The 25099-nt window shown below is 39.7% G+C and overlaps 2 protein-coding genes across 2 annotated transcripts; both read right to left on the reverse strand.

Moving 5' to 3' along the window:
* Window positions 1–1719: 1719 nt before the first annotated feature.
* pggt1b (protein geranylgeranyltransferase type I, beta subunit) lies at window positions 1720–15940 on the reverse strand. The gene is made up of 9 exons (XM_018669559.2): window positions 15776–15940; window positions 15092–15210; window positions 13077–13141; window positions 12685–12836; window positions 12267–12399; window positions 10588–10633; window positions 8554–8738; window positions 7627–7735; window positions 1720–5573 (listed from the first exon to the last, which is right to left on the reverse strand). Exons 1-9 carry the CDS (start codon window positions 15901–15903, stop codon window positions 5407–5409), a joined length of 1104 nt encoding a protein of 367 aa, XP_018525075.1. The 5' UTR covers window positions 15904–15940; the 3' UTR covers window positions 1720–5406.
* Window positions 15941–16871: 931 nt separating this feature from the next.
* LOC108878060 (coiled-coil domain-containing protein 112) lies at window positions 16872–21569 on the reverse strand. The gene is made up of 14 exons (XM_018668356.2): window positions 21523–21569; window positions 21043–21176; window positions 20588–20709; window positions 20248–20337; window positions 20051–20126; window positions 19531–19657; window positions 19230–19346; window positions 18933–19070; window positions 18415–18530; window positions 18053–18179; window positions 17758–17925; window positions 17376–17474; window positions 17169–17287; window positions 16872–17088 (listed from the first exon to the last, which is right to left on the reverse strand). Exons 1-14 carry the CDS (start codon window positions 21565–21567, stop codon window positions 17058–17060), a joined length of 1509 nt encoding a protein of 502 aa, XP_018523872.1. The 5' UTR covers window positions 21568–21569; the 3' UTR covers window positions 16872–17057.
* Window positions 21570–25099: the final 3530 nt, after the last annotated feature.

Consider the following 25099-nt stretch of genomic DNA (forward strand, 5'->3'; position numbering starts at 1 on the left):
CTTTTTGTCTGGTTTGATTCTGAAACACATCCTGTATGGGTTGCCTCATTAGAAAGTTGTACCACCTTGGCTCACTGGTAACTGCAGCTATACGACCATTTCAATAGACTCTTGGGGCAAAGATGAGAGAAGTACTCATATAATATCTGTGGAAATGACACTTGACTGGCCCATAAAAAGCCACATAACTGAGCCACAGTACCCTCCACTTGACTGAATAATCAATAGACTGCATTGATTAGTGTGTTTTACCAGGTGGAATTGATTCAAGTTAAATAACTACAGAGGACGCAGCTCTTCTATGCACGCATATAAGTTCACCCAAGGGCCTGCGGATCATTAAAAATGAGTCACTCACATCACATGGTGCAAAGCGGTGAACATGCTGTGTATTTGTATACTGGTGTGGTAGCAACAGCTACATTAAAGAAACAACACAACAACAGAGGATGGAAACATGAAGGCCTGTGTCCTCTGGGTTTGCATGTACTTTACAATTTTACCACAATGATTTTTTTTCTTTTTTTACTGCAAGAATGGAAGAAAATCTGAGTCATCAAAGTTCACCAATCCAGATTTAAACTTGCATTTTCTTCCACTCAGCCTCTCCTAGCTGGTGGTAATATAGGGTTACATGTCTCATATAGAGAAGTCTGGTGCCACACAGGTGTAAGTTGTCTGTTTAACAAGGGATCATAACCACACCCAGACTACAGCTACAGCTGACTGTCAAGGGAGCATCTCCAGACAGTTTTGAGTCTGGGTTGGGCTCTGTTCACCAGGGAAGAAAATACATTTCAAACCTTATTATTCTTTTTTTTTTCTTTTTTTTTTTAATTTCTTTCAAACTTAAAAAATAATAAAATGTGTGATCATGTGCTATTTAAATTTTTATTACCTCCCCATCCAGCTAAGTATCACTAGACCACATTTGTCAGGATCATATTTCCTAATCAGTGCCAACAGTGAAGTCTGTGACTGTGCTATGCAGCTCCCAGGTGGGACTCTATGTGTGTGTTTTGCATGTGAGCCAGTGAAACTGCCCTTCCCCCAGGCTTTTAATTATGTCTTAGTCACTGACCTAACAAAGAGCAGAAAAAAATCATCAGACACTAAAGCACAATTCATCCACATTGTGGACAAATGAGAGACAATTGTGGCAAATTAGGGAAAATGCTGACCAGTTGTTACCTCTGAAGTTAAAAATAGAGCAAGATTTGAGTCATCCAACCACACAGAGCCTGCTGAGAGAGGAAAAAGAACTTTACACAGAAACTCCACTGCTGTGGGTAATTATACAACATCCAAATGAGTGATGGCACAGTAACTTCATGTTAGGCTACTTACATCTTGAATGTGCACAGGAAAGGAAAACCACACCTGAACCTAAAAGAAACGAGGGCATGATGCAGGACATAACGTGTTAGAGATGTACATTTTGATTCATGTTTTATCTAATTTCCCACTATTTGTATCAGTGCCTTCACCTCATTTTAATTACACCTTAAACACCGTAGTACACACCAACACCAAAGACTGATGGATGACTCTACATGAGCTGAAAATTAAAAGAATCTGAAAGGGCTGAACATGCAGAATCTATGGCTCAACCACATAATAAAGAAATCTTTAATTTCTCCTTTCCATACAAATCTGAGATCTATATGCACAAAATATGTAAGACACACAAACAAACCAACATAAACGAAAACTACTGTAAAAGTTAGTATGTGTTTTTTATTCACCATAAATACAGTATGCACTGCCAAGCTAGAATCAATGTCACTGTCCTCAAATTCAAAGTTGAAGTACTATAATACATCACATACAAACATTTGTATATCCAATTCTTCTGTCTCACTGATGTAGTTGTAAACATTTTTTTTTTCATCTTGAGCACTTGCACAATAGAAGTCACGTATTTATAGACATTTACATATTTATCTACACTCAAAATTTCTACAAAGCATAGAAAAAATAAATTCCATTACATTTATTGTTACATTGTTTATTATTACATTATGTATATTAGTTGGTGATAGAGCAAGGGTTCATGATCGACCACATGTGGCATTTTGGCTGCATCTTGAAAGACTTAAACTATTTCAGCTTTAACATCTCTGGACCACCTGAACAGCCTGCGCTGCAGCCTTCTCTAAAGCCTTAAGCCATGGTCCCTTCTTTTCATGCTGTGAGACCAAGAGCATCAACTGCAGCATGGTGTGGTTAAAAAAAAAATAATAACAAAAAAAGAGGAGGAAGATGGAATATAACAAGTGGTGAGATGCAATCTTCATCTGCAGTAAGTGGCAGATCCATCCATCCAATCTTTCATCCTTTCTAAAGCAGAGTAAGCATTTATTGGTTCTGCCACAATGAATTCTTTCCACCTTCTGGATTGATCAGACAGTGAAGGGAGTGAGACGACTTCTACCATTCAGCTATCAGTGCGTTTGATTGGATAAGTAAACCTTACAGAGTAGGTGTTCCACTTCCTGAATGTCTACAGAGGATACACCTTTCCTCCCTCCTCCCCTCTACTGAACACTCATATTCAGTGCCTTTTTAAATGAAACAGACTAGCTAAGGCCAATTTAAGCATGCTGTACATGTAGTCAAATCAGAAGTTAGAGAGCATTCAGAGAGCAGTGACCCAGAACAATACTACGTGAGGCACATTTCAGAGTCAAGTCTGTGTGAGTGGTCTTGCCATGTGATTTGGCCTGTGTATGCTGAGGACAGAACCCAGCTGAAGGAGGTTGTATAAGTAGTAAAAGTCACTTCAGAAGATGCATGAGACACATTGTCATTCAGTTACAATTGATCTGGCTCCACAGTGGTTGTGCAGTAGTAGCAGTTTTCTTTCAGTGCACTTTTGACTCAGCACCATTCACATTTACTGCAGATTTAGGACATTTCATAACTATGCAACCAAAAAAATGGATACTAGAATATTTTATGATGAATAATTCCAAAAGCTAATTTTGTTGAGCTTGTATTATGTGATTTGTGTGTCTGAGCCTCGATTCAGCAGCAGCAATAACAGTGGTAAGTAACAAAATGTGTGGAAAAAACAAAGAAACAAAAAAAAAAAAAACCAATAGCAGGAGAGAAGAAGGCTAGATCAGCAAACGTAACCGTAGTAAAGCCTATTGTCTCAGGAAAAATACTAACAGAAAATAATATGACACTATATGATGCAGGTAAACAGCAATTGCTTTTGTATCAAAACAAGGCTCTAACGCTGGAGGTTTGGTCAGGGTTCAGAGAGGAGATTCCAGCCTCCGACAGTTTACTTTTAATAATAGATGGGTCAAATTATTTATTTATTCACTTCTCCTCCTCTCTTCTCTCCTTTCCTCTGTCTGCCTGGTCTTGTTTCTAAGTCTGAAAAAGAGGCTAACTTGGCGGGAAAGTAGATGAGGCAAGATACAGCTTCATTTTAGGCAGAAGAAAGATGAGCACTGAGGGAATATTATTTTTAAGTCAGAGATGGGGCTACACACAGTAGACTCCCGCAGGTACCATGCTGCAGACAGGCCACTGTATTTCTGGCCTGCTGTGATATTTTCTCCTTCTTGCTTGTCAGGTCAGGGAGCAGGTGTTTGTCGTGGCAGCGGTCTTGTAATGAAAGGGTGTGGCTTCAGCAGGGGGCTGGAGGAATCTGTGAAGCTGGTAATGTCTCTTGCTGGGAGTCAGAGCACCAATGTGATGAGAAGGCAAAAGGAACCAGCTCAGAATTTCAGTGCCTATGTGTCACCATGATAGGATCTCATTAGGATTTAAAGCTACAAGTTTCCAATTTGTAGCTCAGCTAAAGGGCAAGAAGGCTGGAAGTGGCTTTTTAATGACTGTGGGTAGCACTGCAGAGATGGAGAGTCCAGGGGTTACATGGTAGGATTACAAAAACGTGGTTGAGTCTTGGTGGAAGTCAACATCTCAGGACACAAAAGGATGTGACCAGCATGTTGGATAACAGCTGTTTCAGTAACCTGACTCCCAGTGGCACATTCTGCTCATGTATATTGGTTTTTTTTTGTTTTTGTTTTTTCCTGCATGCTTTCTGCTCTGAAAATAACAAGACCGTTTTCACCACTGTTCAAAAGAATACATTTCCCCAAGTTATGATACCACTGTCTCATCTTTCTCCTATTGATTTCAGGGCAGCCAGTGCCTTGAAGGGAGTATGGAGGCTGGTGAAGGGAGGGTAGCTCAGATCAGTTCAGGGTTCAGGAGTCATGGGATGTTGGGATGGGATTTTTTTTTTGGGGGGGGGGCTTACCCCAGGCTCTTCGCTGCCTTTCCAGTGAATTTCATCCAGGCAGTCATGTTATCATTTAAATCTCTCTTGATCACTGAACAAAGCCTGCAGTGATGAAACTGGAGGATGCTGCTGAAGTGAGACACTCAGGGGAGTAAACCTGCCAGACTGGTACCAGCTTTGGGAGTGGAAAGCTTGAGGCTTTCTAGAGGTTCAACAGCAATGTAAGGATGGAGATGTTATGAGGGCAAAGAAACAAAAAACCCTTATATATACTGTCTGGAGGTCAGTGCCTTGAATTGGTTTTTTTATTGTTTGTTTTTTGTCTGAGAATGTAGAAATGATATGATGATGATGAATCTAAAATTAATATGAATTTTTGTGTTAATGGTTTCCACATTTCCCCCCAAAATTATGACTGGGCTTATACTGGTTTGTGAGGACAAATGAAAATCAATCTGACTTATCTGTAATATTGAATATTGGGTCATTATTAAGCAAAAGCCTAGCTAGTCAATTCACATTAAATTAGACCAACTGGCTCAAAAACCTTGGTTTACTCCATAACCATTTCAAACTATAATTTAGGTGTTCCCTAAGTCCTCCTCAGCACCTCTCCTCAGAATGTGAATAATGATTACTTAGAGGATGTTTTATATGTCCATGTGAAGTGAGCCCATGGTGTTCATCGTTCATCCTGCAGAAAGTTTACAGCAGATTGTGTTGTTGACCATGATGATGGTGCTAAGGGGCAGAGATCTTCCAAAACGTTCTAATCTAAAAAGTTTGCAAAATTGAGGCATCTGGAATTTCTTCAAGTCTCCAGTGACTCAAATTTGACTTTCTGGCACATAATTTTATTCCCACAAACCACAATGCACATTGTTATTAACTACTGTCTATTGATAAAAAGGCAGCAAAAAATGTGGCATGTATTGCTTAACAGAAACAGAAACTGCTTTAGATAAACTTAAAAATGAGCTAAAGTCTTAAAAAAAACCTTCTTGATTCCTGAAATAAGAAGGCCTTTCAGATGAGTGGCCAAACATCTTCAGCGAAAGTCCAGTTGCCTTTGACTGCCTACAGTTAGATGTTCCTGATTACTGAACCTGTTCAGAGGCAGAGGCCTGTGGATCATCCTGCTGTCAGTGCTGTCTGCTACAGCTGCCAGTGCTGTCCCTCCATGTCTGCTGCAGCTGCTGGAGGTGCTGAAAGGCTCTCTGGGTGATGTTAAGAGCTGGGTGGACCTTCCTCAGGCTGGGCTCGCCGATCAGAGACAGCCCGCACAGCCCCAAATAGGCATGGAGAGGGTCTGGCGGACCGGAAATGGAGAGGAAGGAATGGGGAGGGATGAAAGAGTGAGAGAAAGGATGGTGAAAAGAGAGAAACTAGGTCAGAGAAGGTACCATGTATCACAGCAGAAGCACCTGCATGTGACAGGTCTGTAGCATTCAGAATAATCAGATATAAAACAAGCATGATGGTTGTCACCTTGCTGTCCATTACTGAATCAATAAAACAATACAAAAACCTCATCTCACATAAAGACCACCATTATGCAGAAGCACTGTTTTTGTTGCACTGCCTCCTATAAGTAGATATAAATAATGCACACAGGTCGGCCCCATGACCCTTTCTCTCCCCTGGGACCGGCATAAAAGCTGTACAGCAAGAAAATGGATCAGTAATTGAGTTATAATGAAATGACAGATGATGGGACACAGACATCAGAATCAATCAAAGCACCATTAGCTGCATCAATCGGGATTCATGACAACTCAATCTCAAGGTTGTTCAGAAGACATGTCTGGACTAGTCTCAAGTTTGAGGTGAGATTTCATTTAAGGATATTTCTGATTAAGATTTATGTCACAAATTGTGATATCTGGCACCAGTATACAAAATGACACATGAAACAATCAAACAGATTATTCTGGAGACAAAAATTTGTAGAACATTAACATGGTAAAATCAAGATTTTCCATCACTGCGTGCGAACACTTTCACATTGCCAAATTGGTTTCCTTTATTGTATGATACATTGTCATATAAAAATATTGATTATAGCTGCTTTAAGACATTCCCTTCAACATGTATCATTATCGAGTGGCTTTGCCCCACACTATCACATGAAACTACTGGGCCATTTCACTATTCATGAGAACCTAGCTGTGCATTTTGGTCACAATAACACAGTTCTTAATCATACCGCCCAATTTGAGAATGGATTTTCAAAACAGAAACCTTTCATACAAAATAACCCTTTACAAGACCGATGGTTTAACAGTAAATTCTTATGATATTTTAATCTGTGGTTCCTCACTTGGGCACGTACTGTATTCAGCAACTTTTATAGCTATGAAACCAGACAATGAAAAGAGTTATGTATCTGTTTGTTGGGGTCATGACGACAGATGCTTTTATTACAACTAAATTCAATCAGTTTAGACTGAGAATTTAACCACTCTGTCTTTATGTAATGCCGACTGTTCCGGTCAGAGAACATTTAGATAAATTTGGCCCAGATCTGCTTGACAAATACACCACTTTCTTTTGTTCTATGTTATTGTAGCCTTCCTATCTTACCAGACCAGTTCCTGTGCATCAGTAGTTGTGCATGACTGCACTGTTAAAGTACACCCAAGTCAATGTTATCTGTACCCATACTGCAGTAGAGTTCCTTTTATTTCCTAAAATTCTCTTTTGTTCAGTAGTATTTATGAGGCTTTGTCAATGCAGCGTCTGTTTTGCCTCATTGTTTCTTCCAGCCTATCTTCCCTGCCTTGTTCCTGTAACGTGAGCTTGATCTCCTGTGTCCTCAGGCTGCACACGCACAATCAACTCATCAATTACACATTACAAGGGCGAGCGAGAACACACGGGCACCTATACACACACACAAGCATGTACACCATTGAAGTTTAGGGTTACAAGAGCTTTTCCATTGATCTCAAGTAAAACTGCCAAACACAACTCCACCCTGACATCTCTGCACCTGTGGAGGGCAGGGTAATGACTGTTCATCCGAAAGAAAAAAACAAAGACACTGAAACTGCTCTGTTCCAGCAGTTCAAGTTTGTCCTTAATGTGAAGTCTTTGAAGCTAATGCAAAATAAACACCAACAATATGCTGAACAGCAACCTCCACATAGTCTATTTGTGTATGTCTCCCCCAGATGGACAGTAAACATGCCATTCAAACCCACAGTGCCACTCCACTCCTGTGGCCTTTCCAGCAGTAGAATGGCAGTATTCTGTGATTGACTTTCTCTTAGTGTCTTTTTATTTGCACTCTCCCTGATAACTATGGGCGTCGACTCTAAGAAATTCCTGCAATATCCACGTCTGCAAGTCAAGTCATTTACCTGGATGGCTGTCCGGCCATTTGGCGAATCCACCCACCAACCGATCCTGAGTGGACAGGATGAAGCTCCTGTTCTTGTCAAAGTTTGTATACTGGAACACATCTAACAGCTGGGACAGGAGAGAGAAAACAAAGGGAAAAAGGGAGATGTTTTAATGGAACATGTGGGAGAAAACATAAAAACTGAACATGTTTACTCAGTATAAATCACAGAGTTGTTAACTATTTTCAGCTGTGATATCACTGTATTTAATTTCATAACAGTGGGTTACTGAAACAAATGATCAAACACAAGATATTCCCTATTAATACAGATACTAGTGGAGACACAACATCACACCTCAGTGTTTGCCATACTGCACTTTGCCATATACAAATATTTTGTATGAGCACATGCATTTGTCCCTCTGGCACAGTTTTGACCCAGAAATTCACAATTTCCGTGTATTGTATTTGCTTATATGTGCGTGTGTGTGTGTGTGTATCCCTGGCTTACTCATAGCTGTTTAGCTCACAGTTTTCTGGGTATGTGTGTGCATTTGTATGTACCTCTGGCATAGTTATGACCCACATGCTAAAAGGTTTGCTCAGAGATTTTTGGGGGTGTGTGTATGTGGCTGTGGATGATAACCCCAGTTGTTTAGACATTGTGAGTATATTTCTGTTCTTACTTTTTCCATCATAACAAAACAGCTGCTATCAGTCATTCACTGTGTGCAATACTATTTTAAAAATGTGCAATATCTGTATTTAGTTCAACCTGTCTCTATGTATATTGCTACTTTGTTCATATTTTATTACGCTGTCCTATTCATACTGCTCTTATATATTTTTTATAAGATTATCTTGCTTATACCTTCTCGTATTTATGCCCCCCACCCAGGAGTGCATATTAGAATATGTCTGTGTCTGTTACACCAGTCTGTACCTCTAACGTAGCTCCCACCCAAAAGGAGTAGCATGTGTCTACAGGCTTGTTGGGGCGCCCGTGGAAGCCGCTCTGCTGCCTCATGATACACCAGCGTCGGATCCTGTCCAGCTCCCGCTGACTCAGCGCCTCCTCCAATCGACCCATCAGACACAGAGAGGCTATGGCGCAGTACGTCCAGCCACCTGGACAAACACAGACAGGCAGGTGCATGACACACATACCGTGGATATGGGCCATGCATAACACAAATGATCCCAATAAAAATGAGTCTACTGATTTCTGACAGTGTATTAAAATTGAAAAGCGGTTCCAGTGGTTCACCCTGACATGTTTTGATGACAACTAGATGATTACAGGGCAGTAGAAGTGAAAACAGAGGGTGTGTCTGTGTGTGGGCCCTTTTACTGCCAAATACTTGATAGCATGCTGCCACTCTCACTTCCCACCTTTCCTTGGAAGTACGACAATGTGGAGCTATTAATACAAAAAAATGTGGGCTTGTGAGAAAAATCACTCTTATGGCTGCATTTTTATACTTTTCTGCACAATAACTGAAGACTTCTGAGTGGAATAAAGATGCTTTAGGTGGGCTGTTTGACATTTGATTCATGTTTCACCAGCATTCTAACTTTAAGGTTATGGCCTGAAAGCAAAGCATCTTTTGAGCTAAAGTCATACAAACACAAGGGAGCTTGTCGATTGATGACAGGCTGTTATCAGCACAGCCACAAGCAGCAACTATCCATCACATTCTACGATCCAACTGTCAACTGCTTTCATTATCACCGTGCCTACATCACCACCATCCCTGGCTGCTTATCTGTGGTTGTGTGTGTCCGTGTGTGAGGGCAAGAAAGAAAAACAAGGTGGGGTGAAGTGCACAGGTCGGGGTGTAAATCTGCCAATGTGATGTACTTGCCTCTAATCAGCCATGTCTAGCTCACTATCTGCTGGAGGCACAGGAAGATCACAGGGGATAAATATAAATCTGAATCAAACACAACTGTGGGGAATCAAAACCACTTACTCTTAACAGTAGGTTAGTGACGAACATATACTTTTCTATGAACTGACAAATATTCAGACCTGAGGATATCTACTTTTCCTCATGAGCCAATGGTGTGTTATTTATGGGAAACATGTTTTGGGGAATTTTTGTGTGTGTATTGAATGAAAAAAAAAAAAAGAGTTCTGTGATCAGAAAACAAGAATACACAGCCAATAAAAGATAGAAATGCTGGAACTATACAGGAAACTGAGGTAAAAGCCAACCACACAGAATATGTACACATAGAGAAAGTTCATTTCTTAGCCTGGCCTGACAGTTTCTGTAATACCGTGTTTCAAGTGTTGAACTACACAGTGGCTCAAACACAATTATCTACAAAAACAGTGTGAGAAACTGTATGGGAGGTCTTAGTGCTCAACAAACACACACTTCATGGGTGGATGGGTAATGGGAATCTACTGTATCTCCACTGATGTGTAATCAGCCCTCAGACAGAGTTGGCTGGCTTGGCAGGAGAGAGTTGAGTCTCACTGAAGCCTGTAATCACAGAGGCTGAATTTATCACAAGAAGGGAAATTATAAAGATGCAGTCTGTCACAAAGTTAACAGGAATACCTTTACAGCGTCAAAGAGGTGACAACTGTGGATATGTTCCAAGCAGCTCTTCTAAATGTGTGAGTGTGTATATGCAGTATGAAGGCTTTTGTGCCAGAATAATAAGGTTTAATTTGAGTGGGGCAGGGATTAATGAGGACAATGTATCTACAGAGATGGATTTTAATGGCTAATCCTTTAAACCAGTTACTCCCATCAGCCACTTTCATGCCCTCTACCACGACACTGCCAATGCACCAACAAACCTTTTGATCTGAAACGAACCTTCTTACTTAAAAAAAACAAAAAAACAAATCCCTATTTATACATTAGACTTGGGCTGCCAAGTGTGTTCATTTTTACTCTCAGAGCTAACATTTCTGATATCTATACCTAAGTACAAATCATGTGAAGCTGACCATACTCACCATGCGACTCTCGCCCAGCTCCCTGGCCAAACCCATTGTCGTATGACTGTGGAGAGAACAAAGAAAAAGCCATTGAAACAGAAGAAAGGCTAAAAGAAGGATGACAAAATTCATGTTGAGGCTTCTCATTAGTTCTTACTGGTCAAGTCAAAACTGGATGCATCATCACTTGGCATGCTAACTTGATGTATTATGTTTCCTCCTTTCTTGCATTAAATTGTGTTGTAATCAAGTGCTGGCTGTTAAATATTACATTATCTCACTCAGGAAGTTTTCTTTCTTCTTTTTTTCTATTTGCTGCTGTTAAGCCAAAATTTGCATTATTCATTATTCATTATTCAAATCAGCTACTAACAGCTACTATACACTCTTTACTCATACATATCTGCAACCTTTGAGCATCACATGTATTTCAGTCTTAACCACGTTATTCTTAATGGAACAGAGCAGCAAAAAATAAGTATGCTCTGCAACCTTATTTAAGGATTACACATGGGGACCTGGTTATTTCTGATCACAGAGAGAAAATGAATAACGTTTCACAAACCTGCAAAAGCTAAACACTTGTTTTAGAGCAACCTTATTTTTCCTGAAACTGTGACAAGTTCAGGAGCAATTTTAGGAAAAAACAACCTATCATAAGCAGCGGTTCCTACAAAAATACACAAGCTACGCAACAGATGGCAGCCACTTGGGAAAAACTAACAGCGTGCAGTCAGTTTGTGCGTGAGGTCTGATCAGACCATAACAATAAGGTTAGTAAATGGATACCTGGCGCCATGTGAATGTAAGTGAAACTTCCAGTGTGGAACTTGTCTACTGTTCCAATCCCTCTAACACATAACCACCCATCATCTGGTGCTTTCTGTATACTTACATTCACCAGCAACTAACTTGCTTTGCCAAAGACATTTTGGTATCCACCCACTACTGTGTGGCCAGTGGATAAATATATTTTTAAGTTATGATTTACAGTTATCTGTTAACTAATTAACAGACATTTCCCTCTCCCTCACTTTCATAGTGTGTGTATGTGAAATGGAGAGTGGGTATGTTGCATACACACCCATGCACACAACAAAGACAGTATGTAATGAAACACTCTTGTGTTAAATGTCAAGCTTAAAATAAGCGGAAGTTAAGGGGTGAATGGGACCATGTCTCTACTCTGGAGACTTGAGTTGTACACAAAACTGAGATGATGAGCATAAAGACAATCCCTCACACCAGCTGCTTTGATGTGTCTAACCCATGTCTGACAGAAAAACAAACACTGAGGCTAAAGTGAGGGTTGAGTTAAACATCATTCAACAGTCTGATAAAAATATCACTCAAGTGCCACATCATAAACTTAGGGAGCTTGTTGTTTCCTTCTGATGGGGAGGAAAAGCCTCCTCTACAGCTTTAAGACCATGATGCACTGCTCAACCCCCTCCATTTATTATAGATGAAGTTTTTCTAGGCAGAGTGCCACCTCTTGAAGGTGGGTGGCCTATTCTCCTCATTCAAGTGTAGAGGCACTGCTCTGAATGGTGCAGAAACAGTGGTTGTATGCTTAGGGGCCATCCTGTTGGCCTGGAATATGGGTGCCATTGTATTCACAGATTTGGGGTGCGACGCAAACTTAACCCTCTCCCCACAGTTTAATACCTCATTCTAGGTTTTTAAAATCTACTCACCAAACTTCCTCTGATGTACTCAATGGCCTTCTGGATGTCCATGCCTGACCAGTCATCCAGCATGTAACAGATACTGGCTGCACAGTAGATAAAGCGTATATCATTTTCACTTCCTTCTGGTACTGCGTAGAAACTGGAAGCAAGAAGACACTGTTAGACAAACAGCTGGAAATTAGCTGACTGTGTGTATTCAGGATTTAGAGCATTTATATCATATCATGCCAAATGCAATAAAAAAAAAAGGATGATGTTATCTGCTGCACATGATATACACAATGTCTGTGTGTTTGTGTGTGTGGACAAAGCAACTACCAAATGTGCATTAATGTCAGTCCACGTTAAGACTGCTAGTGTTCACAAGACCTCGGGTATAACTGAGTCAGAGTTTAAGTGCAAATTTGTGTGTGTGTGTACTGACCTGCCGTCCTCCAGCTGCAGTGCTCTGAGACCAGCCAGACAGGCCTGTTTATTAACCCGGCTCAGGTCGTCTCCCAGTATTAGCAGTGAGCACAGCCCAGTGTAGGTCATAGCTACATGGCCACTGTCATATGGGTGGAGCACACCTGGACCCTGAGCAATACATCAAAATGAGATATTCATACAAATGCAGTGGAAAGACAAAAAAAAACAAAAGAAGTAGTTATTATTCAGCTATTTATCTACAGACAGCTAAAATAAAAGTAATAAAACCTTTCTGTTTAGCAGTGCTGCTACATCCACAACTGTCTTCACAGGGATAGTAATTCAAAGAGAAAAACATTCACATAATATCGCAAAGACTGGTAATATTACAGCAGCTGGAATAAGTACCTTAGTGCTGTAAGGAATTCCAATATGTGACGATCCTCGAAACCCACAACGGCTTAGATTAGATTCTGGAAGAGAGTAACAGGAGGAGATTTATTTAGAAAGCAGTGCTCTCTTTTACTGTCTCACAAACTAGGTCTCATGCTGTTTTTACTGACCTTCAGCAAGGTGCTGCGAAGAAGTACAACTTCATGACCTGCTAGCTATGAATAAAGTGTCCTCCTGCCATCTAGTGGCCATGATAGGACCAGTGCTTACAGCAGGATGTAATTGACAATATGAAATATTACTGCAAACAGCTCGCTTTAACTCCAACACACAATATTGTGGCCAGTGTCACATATCATATGACAATTTTTGCCCATTAAAGGCTCAGAGTACCTCCTTTGTGTTACACTACGACACACAGAGTTACGCTTTTTGTCTTGTGCACTTTTCCAGTTTGTGTGCAGTGAAATCTGACAAGGTACTCAATATTCATTTATTTCTTTCAGTATACTAATGGTGAAAACAAAACTGCCTGCCTTTAACCTAAATCGCCCTGAGGGAGTGAAATGAAACTGAATACTTCTGTAAAAGAGAAATTTCATTTTTGATTTTTAACACATTTGCAGAAATTTCTAAAAACATGATTTCCCTCATTCATTATGGGGTACTGACTGTAGATTGATGGGCAATTTTATCCATTTCAAATCAAATCTAAAATTCAATAAAGTGTGCAAAAAGTGAAGGGATCTGAATACTTCCTGAATCCAATGAATATAAAGTCTGGTAGAGACACAAGACACATTTTGCACAGACTATAATAATCTGTAACTGCATGTTTATTCAACACACCTGCACTCATTTGGAATGCAACAAAACATCCATCAACAACTCTCAACAGCTTCCAACAAGAACAAGAAAAAAAGTATTTCCATACTGATGACAGATTAGGCAATCTCAAGTGCCTCTGAAGCTGTATTTTCACATCTACTGAGAGGAAACCGGCCAGACACCGAACACATGGCAATCAAGCACAGCTTTCCCAACATGATTTCTGTTGATGTCTTGAATAATTAATTTACTGGGCATCTGAAACAGATGGCACAGAGTGGCTTGTTAGGAGACAGAAAAAAACAAATAATTAAATATTTAGAGTCCAACTTTCGATGATAACCAGAGGTGCAGTTGGAACAAGTTAGGTGTGAAAGACACCTGGAGGCCAATATCTAGAATATTTCACAGACTTTGAAGTTTGACAACTTGATGAGACTTTTTTGAAATGTATGCTCAAAGAAAATGTCATACTGGCAGTGACCTGGACACCATCCATCCAGGACTCCCCAAGTTGCCCGCCCTCTCCTAACTGGAGACCAGTGACGCTTATACAGATACATTCCACAACATTAATTGAATAATTTAAATCAAATGTTTCAGTAATTGTTTCAGCTTCTATTGTTACCACACAAAACTTGTTAAATGCTTATGCTTTTCTTGATGTGAGTTCTCACACAGCAGTACCCACCCCTACTTAAGCTCCTTGCCCTGGAAATTAGAAACCCTGCAAGTCAGAGTGTGTGCCCATTACGGCAATAAAGATTATTAGCCCTAAAAGATTTCTATACTACTAGTCCCAAGTCCTCAACATATTTTCTCATGGACTGATTCTTTTTTTGTCTCTTACAACAGCTGAAACAATACTAGGATTTCCTGTCCATACACAGTGTCAGAAAAATCCCAAATCCTTGCTATTTTGACAAAGACAAAACAATATTTATTTTGTAGGTACCTAATTTTAGAGTCAGGGTAATGTTGTTAGCATATTCAATTACACCTGTTTCTGAAGCCCTCAATGTCATTCAACTTATTCATGATGTAGTTAGTTGCTTTGACATCAATGTTTTGATTTGCTGCTCCATGTTAACCTTTGTTATTGGCAATGAATACTTGTGGTGGAAAGCTTTTCACAAGCAACTGTTTAAACTCAGATTAGTTTTACACTCAGGTCTGAAACAGTGACAAGATTTGAGACTTACGATCCTCTGTGGGCAGAACCTGTAGTGAGTAGATCCATTCAATCATAACGTTCCTATCAATCACATCGAGGGCATCCAGCACGTCAAGGCCAGACAGGGCAAAAAATATGATGGTTAACCTGGAAAGAAGGCAGAGAGCAAACTTATTCAGTTCAATACTCATTTAATATTGATGGAGCTACGAGAACTGTGATTGCATGACCTGAGCTATGCATCAGTGTGTGTGTGGCAATTAAAGGTTACATTAACGGTTACTAGATGATAAAACCCAATTCAAAACATTAAAAACAACCTGAGTAGCTCTTACTTAGCGGTAAAGTTCAGTTAGTAAAAGCACGTGAGCAACCTGGAGAGATGTTTAAGTTTACATATTAAGAACTTGACCAACTTAACGGTCAATTTTGCTTTAAATTCACTTCAAAATGTGCCTCACTCCCATATTAATATATCCTACAAATGCTGACTGATAAGTTTAACAGGGCGTCGCGCCTCACTGTACAGTTAGTTTCCTGTGTTACTCCACTCAGTCTGTCATAACTTCACTATCCTGGCTGATGTTAGCAAGCACGCTAAGCTAAATAGCACTAGCCTCCATTCAAAACGGCTGGTGCTAGCTCGTTTGCTAGTCAAGTTCCTCAAAAAACATATAAACTAGAGCAGCATTTTTCATTCCAGTAAACCAACCTGGTTGTTTCCAGCGATGCGTATCTCTCAGGCAACACCTGTAGTGTTCTCTGGAAGAATCGTACATGTCTATCTCTTAAAAAGTCTATTTGCTCAAATTCTTCAAACTGACTCTCCTCTTCCGCCATCTTTGCATCCGCACCTATGAGGAATCTTTTCCGGTACGTTTGCTTTTCAAAATAAAAAAAAAACTCACATTACATTGCAGAAATGTGCATATGCAGAAAAGGTCTCTACTCAGGACACAATTATAAAGACTGTCTTTTGCGATATAACTTCTTGATATTCTACGATACATACTGCTGGAAAGCTGTCAATACCCACTAACAGTACCCAGTCAACCAAAAACATCCACTATAACAGCTAAAAACTGACCACCAGTGTTGAGCAGTGGAGGAGGAGGAAGTGTTCAGTGCTCAAGCAAAAGTACTTTATGTATGTTAGTATAATCAGGAAAATGTATATCAAGTATAAAAGATACTTTATACAGAAAAATGAGTGTTGTACTATCATGAACATAATCTAGATAATACTATTATATATTATTACTAAGTAGCTAATTTTAATTTTAAACTATTTTATATGAGCAACTACAGATTTTTTTCGTTATGGAATTCACCTCCTGATTATTTTCTCAGTTCACTAATTGATTTTTTGGTTTGTAAAAAAAATTTTTAAAAAAAATTGGTGATAAATACTCCTCACAAATACCCAGTGACAATGCTTGTTTTGTTAATAAGTCCAAGCCTCAAAATTATTAATAAATTAATTTTAAAAATTAAAGAAAATAGTATCAAATCCCCAAATTTGCAACTTAAATGATGATCAAAGTAGTGGCCAACTTATTATTTCAGTTCTACTTGTAAATGTGGTTGGGTAGTTTTATTTTTTGCAAAGTATCACATTTTAAAAGCTTTTCATATGATTTGTGAGATGAGAGGTGAAACATCTCCAGTTGCCTTCAACTTAAGACTACCATGACCTGGATGACTAAGAACCTACACAGATGTACAAGTATTTCAACTTTGCACAAGTACAATACTTGAGAAAATGTACTTAGTTACATTCCACCACTGAAGATTAGAAGTTGTAGAACTTACACAAAACAACGCTTTATTTAAAATAACAGTTTTGTAAATTAACAGATGTTCAATGTACATAACTTCAAACAGCAGCACACAGTAGACTGAAATAAACGCACAGTCTGGTCATGAGGTTCAGTCTCATTTCTGATGTCCTGGATACATTTCAGGACTGCTGACTTGGCTTCCACTGTTGCTCATCACAGGCCTTGTCTCCAAGTGGGAACAGCTCTGTAACAAAATAACAGATGATTTCAGTGATTCGGTTCAATAACAATTAGTGACAATAAATAAAGCAGAGTCAATCAGACCTGTGAAACATCTGTAGCACAGGCCCTCCTCCTGAAGGTCCAATGTGTTTCATCCGCTCCTCCCATCCCTTAGTGGGACGAGTAAGCCTGGAGGGGTCTCTGCTGATGTGACCATCCACCTGAATGAGGAATAAATAAACATTTTTTGTTAATCATTTTGGAAGATCTTGTCATATGTGACTGACTTGTTCACCATACGACCCTTACCTTCTCCTTCAACTGAGCAGTGATTCTCCTCTGTCTTTCCTCCTCCTCTTTTTCCCTAAGCTGTTTCTCCTGCAGCTTTGCCTCCACCTTGTGAAGATCCTGCAGAAAAGCAGAGACAAACTTTGTATTGTACACAAAACAAGCAATTTCTCCACTGATGTTTTATTCTGACATTTGAGAAGGTGGTAAAACCCCACATCCCTAAACATCACATCACAGCCTCACATAACAAAAACTGTGCTTTAACACCTGACGTCTGTGTGACAACAGCACACATACAGACTTTCTGTTCAACGTTTGCCATCTAGTAAGAAAGCCTGGCCCTTGAATGTGGTAACAAAGGCACTCTGGTAGACGTGTCTGTGATTCTGAGACTTTGTACCCTTTCATTAAAGCGTTTGATGCCCTTTGCTGCCTCTTTTCTCCTCTCATCCATCTCCCTCTGTTCCTCCTCTCTCTTCCTCCTCGCCTGTTCCTCCTCCTCCTCTCTCCTCAGTCGTAGCTGCTCCTCAACAGTCAGCTTCACTTCCAGCTGGCGGCGACGCTCTTCCTGATGAACAGAAATCATTTGGATTGGTAAACACACAGGTGTGCACATACCATTGCAGAAGCACTGTTTCTTATGATAAACAACCACAGTTACATGACTCTTCACACACACACGTGTGCTAAAGCACCTTGGCCCGTCTCCTCCTTTGTATCTCCTCAGCCAGTCTCTGCTTCTCTTCCTGTTCCTCCTTCCTTCTCTTCTCTTCCCTCCACTCTTCCAGTCGACGTGCCACCTCCCTCCTCTCCTCTTCAGTCCTAAAACAGAAGAGGATAGGACATACTAAAACACATGTGACACTAACAAAGACTATGACCCAGTGAAGCCCCCAAATTCATCCTGACTAATCAAACACTTTGGTTGCTCATCATGCTCATGGCATCCTCTATAACCTGTGGATACATGTCACTGCTTTAGCCAAGGAATCAGTGCATGCTCTACCTTGTCTCTTTGTCTTTTATTCTATTCCATTCTAATCTATTTCTGACTCACCTGTGTTGGTGAGCCTGGTTCTTGGCTTCCTTCTCCTTCCTTTCTGCCTCCTCTGCCTCCTCCTGTATCCTGATCTGGCGTTCCTGATGCTTCCTGGCTTTCCACCGCTGAATAGCCTGGGTACGGTGTGAAGACAAGTTCAACAAAATGTTTAGAAATCATCAGTCTGTCAGCCCTCCACAGAAAAATACCTTTTGCAAATTCTTGCCTAAAATTTTAGAATCCCACACAAAGCCAGAGAGCATAATTTAATTAGTCATGACAACTAAATTTTGAAGATGTTAAAATTATGTCTAAAAATATATATGACTCAAAATTGTTTGGTGTTTTTATTTTTTTTTTTTATTTATTTTTTTTATTCTGACAAGTAAAAATGCCACAATCTGGATTCAGCTGACTTTTTAAACACACAGTCATGTTGCTTTTTCTTGCATGCCACTTCCTCTGATGCTCACACTGTTTTGTTTACCATGCACCTTTCCAACCTCACTCATACATGTTTTGTCAAAGTTCTCTACCTCTCTCTTTCTGTCCTGTAGGTAGATGAGCTCATGATGCCAGTCCTCATGTTGCTCTATCTCCTCTAGTGTTTTACCAGGCAGATAAAGTTTCGCCTCTTTCCTGTAGGCTGGTTGCCCACTGTATTTTGTCCAGACCTGTAAATAAAACAGATTACACTAAGTCAGACAAAATTCTTGTGGCAGTCAACCTTTGGTTTGGCATCTGCTGAAGGCATAACACTGTGGGAGTTGACTGGAAGCAAGAATTTCCATTACAACACAAGTTAACAAGACAGAATGACAGTAAAGTCTTACTTTAAGGAACGCTTGGTGGTCATACTGGTCCCAGCCACCATACGGGCCTCCTGTCTTCTGCAGGAAAGCCTCCAGTTCTCTGACCTCTGCAGGGAGGTCACTGTCTGAGGGTTTGGTCTTTTGGAAAAGATAATGCTATGAATGAAGTGCTGGATGAGTCAGATTCATTTTGAAAAAAAGTCACTGTTGTGTTCAGAGATGTGTTTTTGACATCTCTGAGCTCAGATGCAGTAACATCTTGTGATATTCATTCATCACACTCTGTAACTAACTGTAAGATTCTATGCTCACACACACTGACCTGAACAGTGGGAGCTTTGGGTAGTTTGGGGTCTGATTTGAGAACAAGGCTCCAGTTTTCAATCTTCTTCTCATAAGCAGTGATCTCCTGTCTGCATGTCCTCTCCTCCTTCAGAAGTTCCTCAAAGCTGAGAGGAGCAGAGAAACAAAGGATAATTATTTATAATCCTTTCATAACAGTGCAGATAATTATACCTGATATGGAGCACTGTCACACCAGCAAGCTATTGTTTGTTTATAGTCATCTATAATTGCTTGGCTACTACATCCTTGTACTTTGTTCGTTTACTTTTACCTTTTTGTTTATTTGGTGTGCAAGCATTTTGCTGATTTCTTGCTTATTGGGGAGGGACAAAATATTACAGCCAACCAGGACTGGGTGAACACTTCTTTGACATGGTCTCAATAAGTTAAAGATACTATTCACTGAAGGGATATTGTGCATTATATCATATCTTTGTCTTTTTCCCCCTAATTAGTAAGTCCAGCTTGGTCCTTATTTGTTTAGTGTATCGTCTTACCATGAGCGCTGCTCCTCTTTTAAGGCGTTGATAGAGATTTCCACCTCTGACATTATTTCCTTCAGTCTTTCAATCACTGAAAACACAAGCAGAAATGTAACGTCTGGACAGAGCAGAATGGTAAAAATACTGGTAACACAAACATGACCACAAATAAGTACAGGATGCCAGATAAGACCTTCCTTGATATGACTTACACTCAGGAGTTGGCTTCACATCTACTAGCTGCCTCTGAAACTTCCTCACCCCATTATGAATCTTTACCAGCTGCTTTTGAAGATTCATATCTAAGGGAGGAAAATAAATGTCAAATTATCACTTCATTCAAAAATATCTTGAGCTCTATCTCTGCTTAGTTACACAGCATGAACAGGGAATACAACAGGCTGATGTGTGACTGTGCATTTGAATAAACTGTAAACTGTTATAATGTGAATTTAAAGTATGTTAAGAATCACAATTTATGCTCTCTGCATTAAATGTGCAATTACTTTCCACTTAAGTATCTAGACTACTGTAATACAAATAAAGACTCACTGTCTGCTTTTCTGTCTTCCTCCAGCACTTTCTCATACTCTTCAACCTCTCCAGAGACATCTGTCCAGCCGTTCTTTCTGCACTGAACACTCAACGTCCTCTCTTTCTCCAACTTTTCAATCCTGTGAAGAGGGAGGAGTGGTTTGGGGATTGGTTACATGAATATAGCACAAATAAGGAATGTGCCTTACTTTCCTGTTTTCAACTTAATATTACATTAAACATGAAAATAATGAGAGAGTATATGAGATTATTTTCTTTCTCCTCATTTAAAATATATGTGTAGAACATTTGGGAATTAAAATTACGTACAAACAGAGGACTAGAGAAAACACGCTATTGTTGGACTTCTTTTACTGAAGTGTGCTGCTGTCACTTTGTCTGTGCATTGTATCTCTGTCGTGAAGATTTGGAGATTAAATATAAGTTGACAGTGAGAGTACAGTTTCACTCACTGCCTCCTGTTTTTCTCGGCTTCTCTGAGAAACTGTGCAGCTTTCTGTCTGGCCAGCCTGTCATCCACATTGTCACTGCTGCCCGGGGATGATGTGCAGGGCTGCTGGACATTGCTGGAGTCTCTGGCATCTCCCTGATTCATTCAGTGAAGGCAAGAAAGGCGCTAGGCATCCATTATCGGACAGGTAGAGGGTAACACAAAAACCTCACCAAATATCTTACAAAATACCTGGCAAACACTCAAAGAATACTTATACTAGTAACAACTGGATTACATTATGTCGGGGACAAGCATATGTAAAACAAAACTAGAAAGATAGCGAACAGCTTCCCTGTACTTTCATATGAGCATTAGCCAAACAAACAGTGGCACGTCAGTCGTCCGACAGTACTCAACTTTAAACACTTAAGAGAATACAAATGTTATCGACTAACTCATATATGTCAGTATTAGGACAAACGCATTAAATGATACCCACCGAGCAATGTTTATCAGAGCACCGTGCGGTTGCTAGGGCGGCCATCTTTAAGTGAAACTATAAACAAAACGAACTTTATTTAAAAAAACAAAAAGGTTTGTCGTGTAGTTAGTAATTTACACCAGCAGAGGTCGCTGCTGATCATTATCCAATGAAACGCTGTACATCAGCCTGAAAGGCTGGACCAGACTGGGATATGTTAGCTGGCACTGTACAAGCTCCACTCAGGTCCTGATGACCTCACTGACCCCAGTTATGTCTCTCTATGTTTCATTGTTTCCCCAGGTCTCCATAGACCAACCAGTATTCTAGAGCTGAGGTGCTGATTTATCAATTAGATGACTGATGAGAGATTAACTGGGAACAGTTTGAATAACTGATTAATAGTTTAAGTCATTTTTGAAGCAAAAAAAAAAAAAAAAAGAAGAAGAAGAAGAAGAAAAAGATCAGATGTACCAATAATGAAAATAATTGATGGTTGCAGATCTCCTATAATACCATGTTGCCTGATGTTTTCTGTGTGTGGATTATTTGACATACAGAGGAAAACTAAGACAGTTCAGCAAAGCTCAACTTTGCAACAAACAAGCTCAATATAAACTTAAACAGTTAAGGTCTGTTTTTTACAGAGTCCTTCTACAAGACAAAGCTACAAGACTGTGGATAGAAGAAACATTATTGTTAATACTGTATTTAAAGAGATTTAAATTTTCAACAAATATGCGACTGATAAAATTATGGAGTCCCAAATGCTATGAAGGAGTAAGCCTGTGTCTTTCTGTGAGTTTCCCACCTTGGACAAACCTAATTTAACCAGGGGGCTCCTGTGCCTTATCAAAGAGTGGTCCAAACGTTTCTGATCAATGTTTATTTTTATTTTTATGATGACTGTATGATATAAGACATTTCTACTTGAAAAGGATATTTGATGTACTTTATGTAACCCAGTTTCTGAGGTACAGAAACATCTGACTGTACCCTGCTTCAGCTAGATGGTTAGAGTTACCTACGCATCTCACTCTCTCAAATAACTGCCTATCTTGTCTACTGAGGCCTTGGTTATTTCTGTAACAGCCTTTTTATGATGGCCAGCAGCTATAATTATGATGAGAGCTGGCCAAGTGACAGTCAGAGAGAAAAAAGGAGAGAGAAAGAAAGAGTGAGAGGGAGTATAAATAGAAACCTGAATCCATTATTGAGTGCAGATATTGGGGATGGTCTCTCCCATGGGTGCAGAGGCAGAGTTGTCATCGCAACATAAATAGCAACCGCTCTCTTTAATGAAGAGTGTTTCAATTTCCTGTCTTCGTCCTCAGCCAAGGGATTCACTTAATTTGATAAATGAGACAATCAGATGAACCATCAGCTTGTTGGCATAACAGATCAGAGAAACATGCTGGTACAAAGCAGGGCATTTCCCGACCAGGCGGGGTATATTTGGGTACATAAACGTAAATGTCAAAGAGCTGTGATGTTTTAGGCCAGCTCTAAAATAGAATGTAACTCTCTCCATTGTAAAGGAAAGTTCTTTTAATGTCTTTAGTCAGGGAAACACTTTGACCTATATTGTGTGTCTTTTCTTGTGACAACATCTTGTAAGACAGAGTCAAAAAGAAACAAATTAAAGCTTCGTCTGACCTCCAGAAAAAGTTGGACAGTTTGCTCAGTTATCATCAGCTGATCTAAATTAAGAGGTGGTTGTACAACTTGCATCTTATAACCCTGTGTTTTCACATGACCACTGATGGAAGAGGTCCTCAGATAAAAGAAGCATTGCAACAATGTATTGTTACAAGTAAAAGTCCTTCAAACTTACATTTAGGTAAAAGTCCATTAGTATTAGCATCATACATATACTTAAGATAGCAAAAGTTAAAACAATAATCACACAGAATGGCCCATTTCAGAATAATTATATAACACATAGTTATATAACTTGTGATTATTGATGCATTAAGCTTTACTAATGTGTAATGGCAAATGCCTGGATAATTTAATGTAGTTTATATGCTGCTGTATAGTTTAATTTATAATGATACATCACATGTATTAATTATCAGAATCTGCAAAGTAACTAAAGCTGTCAAATAAATGTACTGAAGTGGTGGCATATAGTTGTACAAAATGGAAATAGCATCTCAGCATTGTATCTTTCCACCACTGCACATGACCACGACTAAAATTTAGGCCACATAGTGGCAACCAAGCAAACTCTGTCCCCTGAGAGAGATCTCAAGATACAATGTAAAATATCTAGAAATTGAACCTTGAGTTTAGATTTTTTTTTAATGTATTTATTCATTTTATCAAACTAATAATTGAGTTTACTTACTATACTTATACTTTCTCTCACAAAAGTCACAGTGACAAAGGTCAATGAAAACGCTTCTCTCATATTGGGAGGAGACATCGATTTCAGAAGTGGACAGTTACATTTGTAAAGTATGCCTTCATGCTATTATTCAAAACTTGAGTAGAAACAATGCATCCTTGAACTGAGGAGTGTAATGTAGAATAGCTGTTATAGGCGAGAGGGAAAGCAAGTGGGAAAGAAACACATGACCTTTGACCTCTTCGTAGGAGCTAATAGGCTATTTGGAAATGTTATGAGACATGATCCCAGTAAACCAAGAGGTCAGTTTTGCATTCATGGATGGTGGAATGCAGAGCTTCCCTCCAGCCAGTTCTTTGAATTAGACATGCTTATTTATGACATCTGTCAGTGTGTTTATTTGTGTGTGTGTGTGTGTGTGTGTGTGTGTGTGTGTGTGTGTGTGTGTGTTTCCAGTGCGAGAGCGTCAGTTGGGTTCCCACTCTTGCACCACAGGTGAGTGTGTTTTTGTGTGTAAACCCTCTATCCTGCTGGCTGTTACTGAATGGGAGTAAACATGGGGTTTAATACTGTGGACAAACACACACAGACAACATGCACAGACAAAAATGCATACCTGCACAAACACATGCACAGACCCACAAAGACACCCACTCAGACACTCACACACAATTTGTTCTGACACCTGACTAGTGCTGTAATTTTATATGGCGTAAAAAGCAACATGATCTGGCTACGTCCTGCACATGTTGCGCATGTGAGGCTCAGACTCAGACAGACAACTGCATTGGTGTGTGTACATGTATGTACATATCAGTACTTTACATGAGCAGTGTGTGGTAAGAAGCTTGGGAAGGCAGGGGGAAAGTGATCAGTCTAATTACTTTTCCTGCTGTGCAGCAGATTTATGCCTTCTCTCAGTGACGTCAACACATCAACATTTCTGCGAATGTTTACACTGATCATTTCTCCTGTAACTCATACTTTCAGCTAATTTAATGCATGTGCTTATGTGTGTGACAAAGGGGTCTCAGTTTTACCCTGCTTCCTTTTCATTGGTTATAGGAGGGGAAAAAAAGGTTTCATACTGACTGAACTAAAAGGAAATGACACAACAAAGTTTGAACACACTGCCATGATTTTTTGGCAGAGAGACCCCAACAGTCCCCAGAGTTTGAATCCTGATTACTACTGTGATCCTCTGACCTTTCATCTAACACCACCAGCAGGTCAAAATTTCCGCTT

Source organism: Lates calcarifer, linkage group LG13, assembly GCF_001640805.2.
Source record: "Lates calcarifer isolate ASB-BC8 linkage group LG13, TLL_Latcal_v3, whole genome shotgun sequence".
NCBI lineage: Eukaryota > Metazoa > Chordata > Actinopteri > Centropomidae > Lates > Lates calcarifer.

Bases quoted from the DNA above. Each gene is read 5' to 3' on its own strand.
- LOC108878060 (XM_018668356.2), bottom strand. From the start codon at position 21,567: ATGGCCGCCCTAGCAACCGCACGGTGCTCTGATAAACATTGCTCG. The intron at 19,347-19,530 runs GTCAGTGTGTGT...CTTTTCCAAAAG, and splicing joins CCAAAGCTCCCACTGTTCAG to ACCAAACCCTCAGACAGTGA. The intron at 17,475-17,757 runs GTACAAAGTCTC...GCTTTTCTGCAG, and splicing joins TCAAACGCTTTAATGAAAGG to GATCTTCACAAGGTGGAGGC.
- pggt1b (XM_018669559.2), bottom strand. From the start codon at position 15,903: ATGGCGGAAGAGGAGAGTCAGTTTGAAGAATTTGAGCAAATAGACTTT. The intron at 13,142-15,091 runs GTAAGTCTCAAA...ACTCTCTTCCAG, and splicing joins GGTTCTGCCCACAGAGGATC to AATCTAATCTAAGCCGTTGT. The intron at 10,634-12,266 runs GTGAGTAGATTT...TTCTCTCCACAG, and splicing joins AGTACATCAGAGGAAGTTTG to TCATACGACAATGGGTTTGG.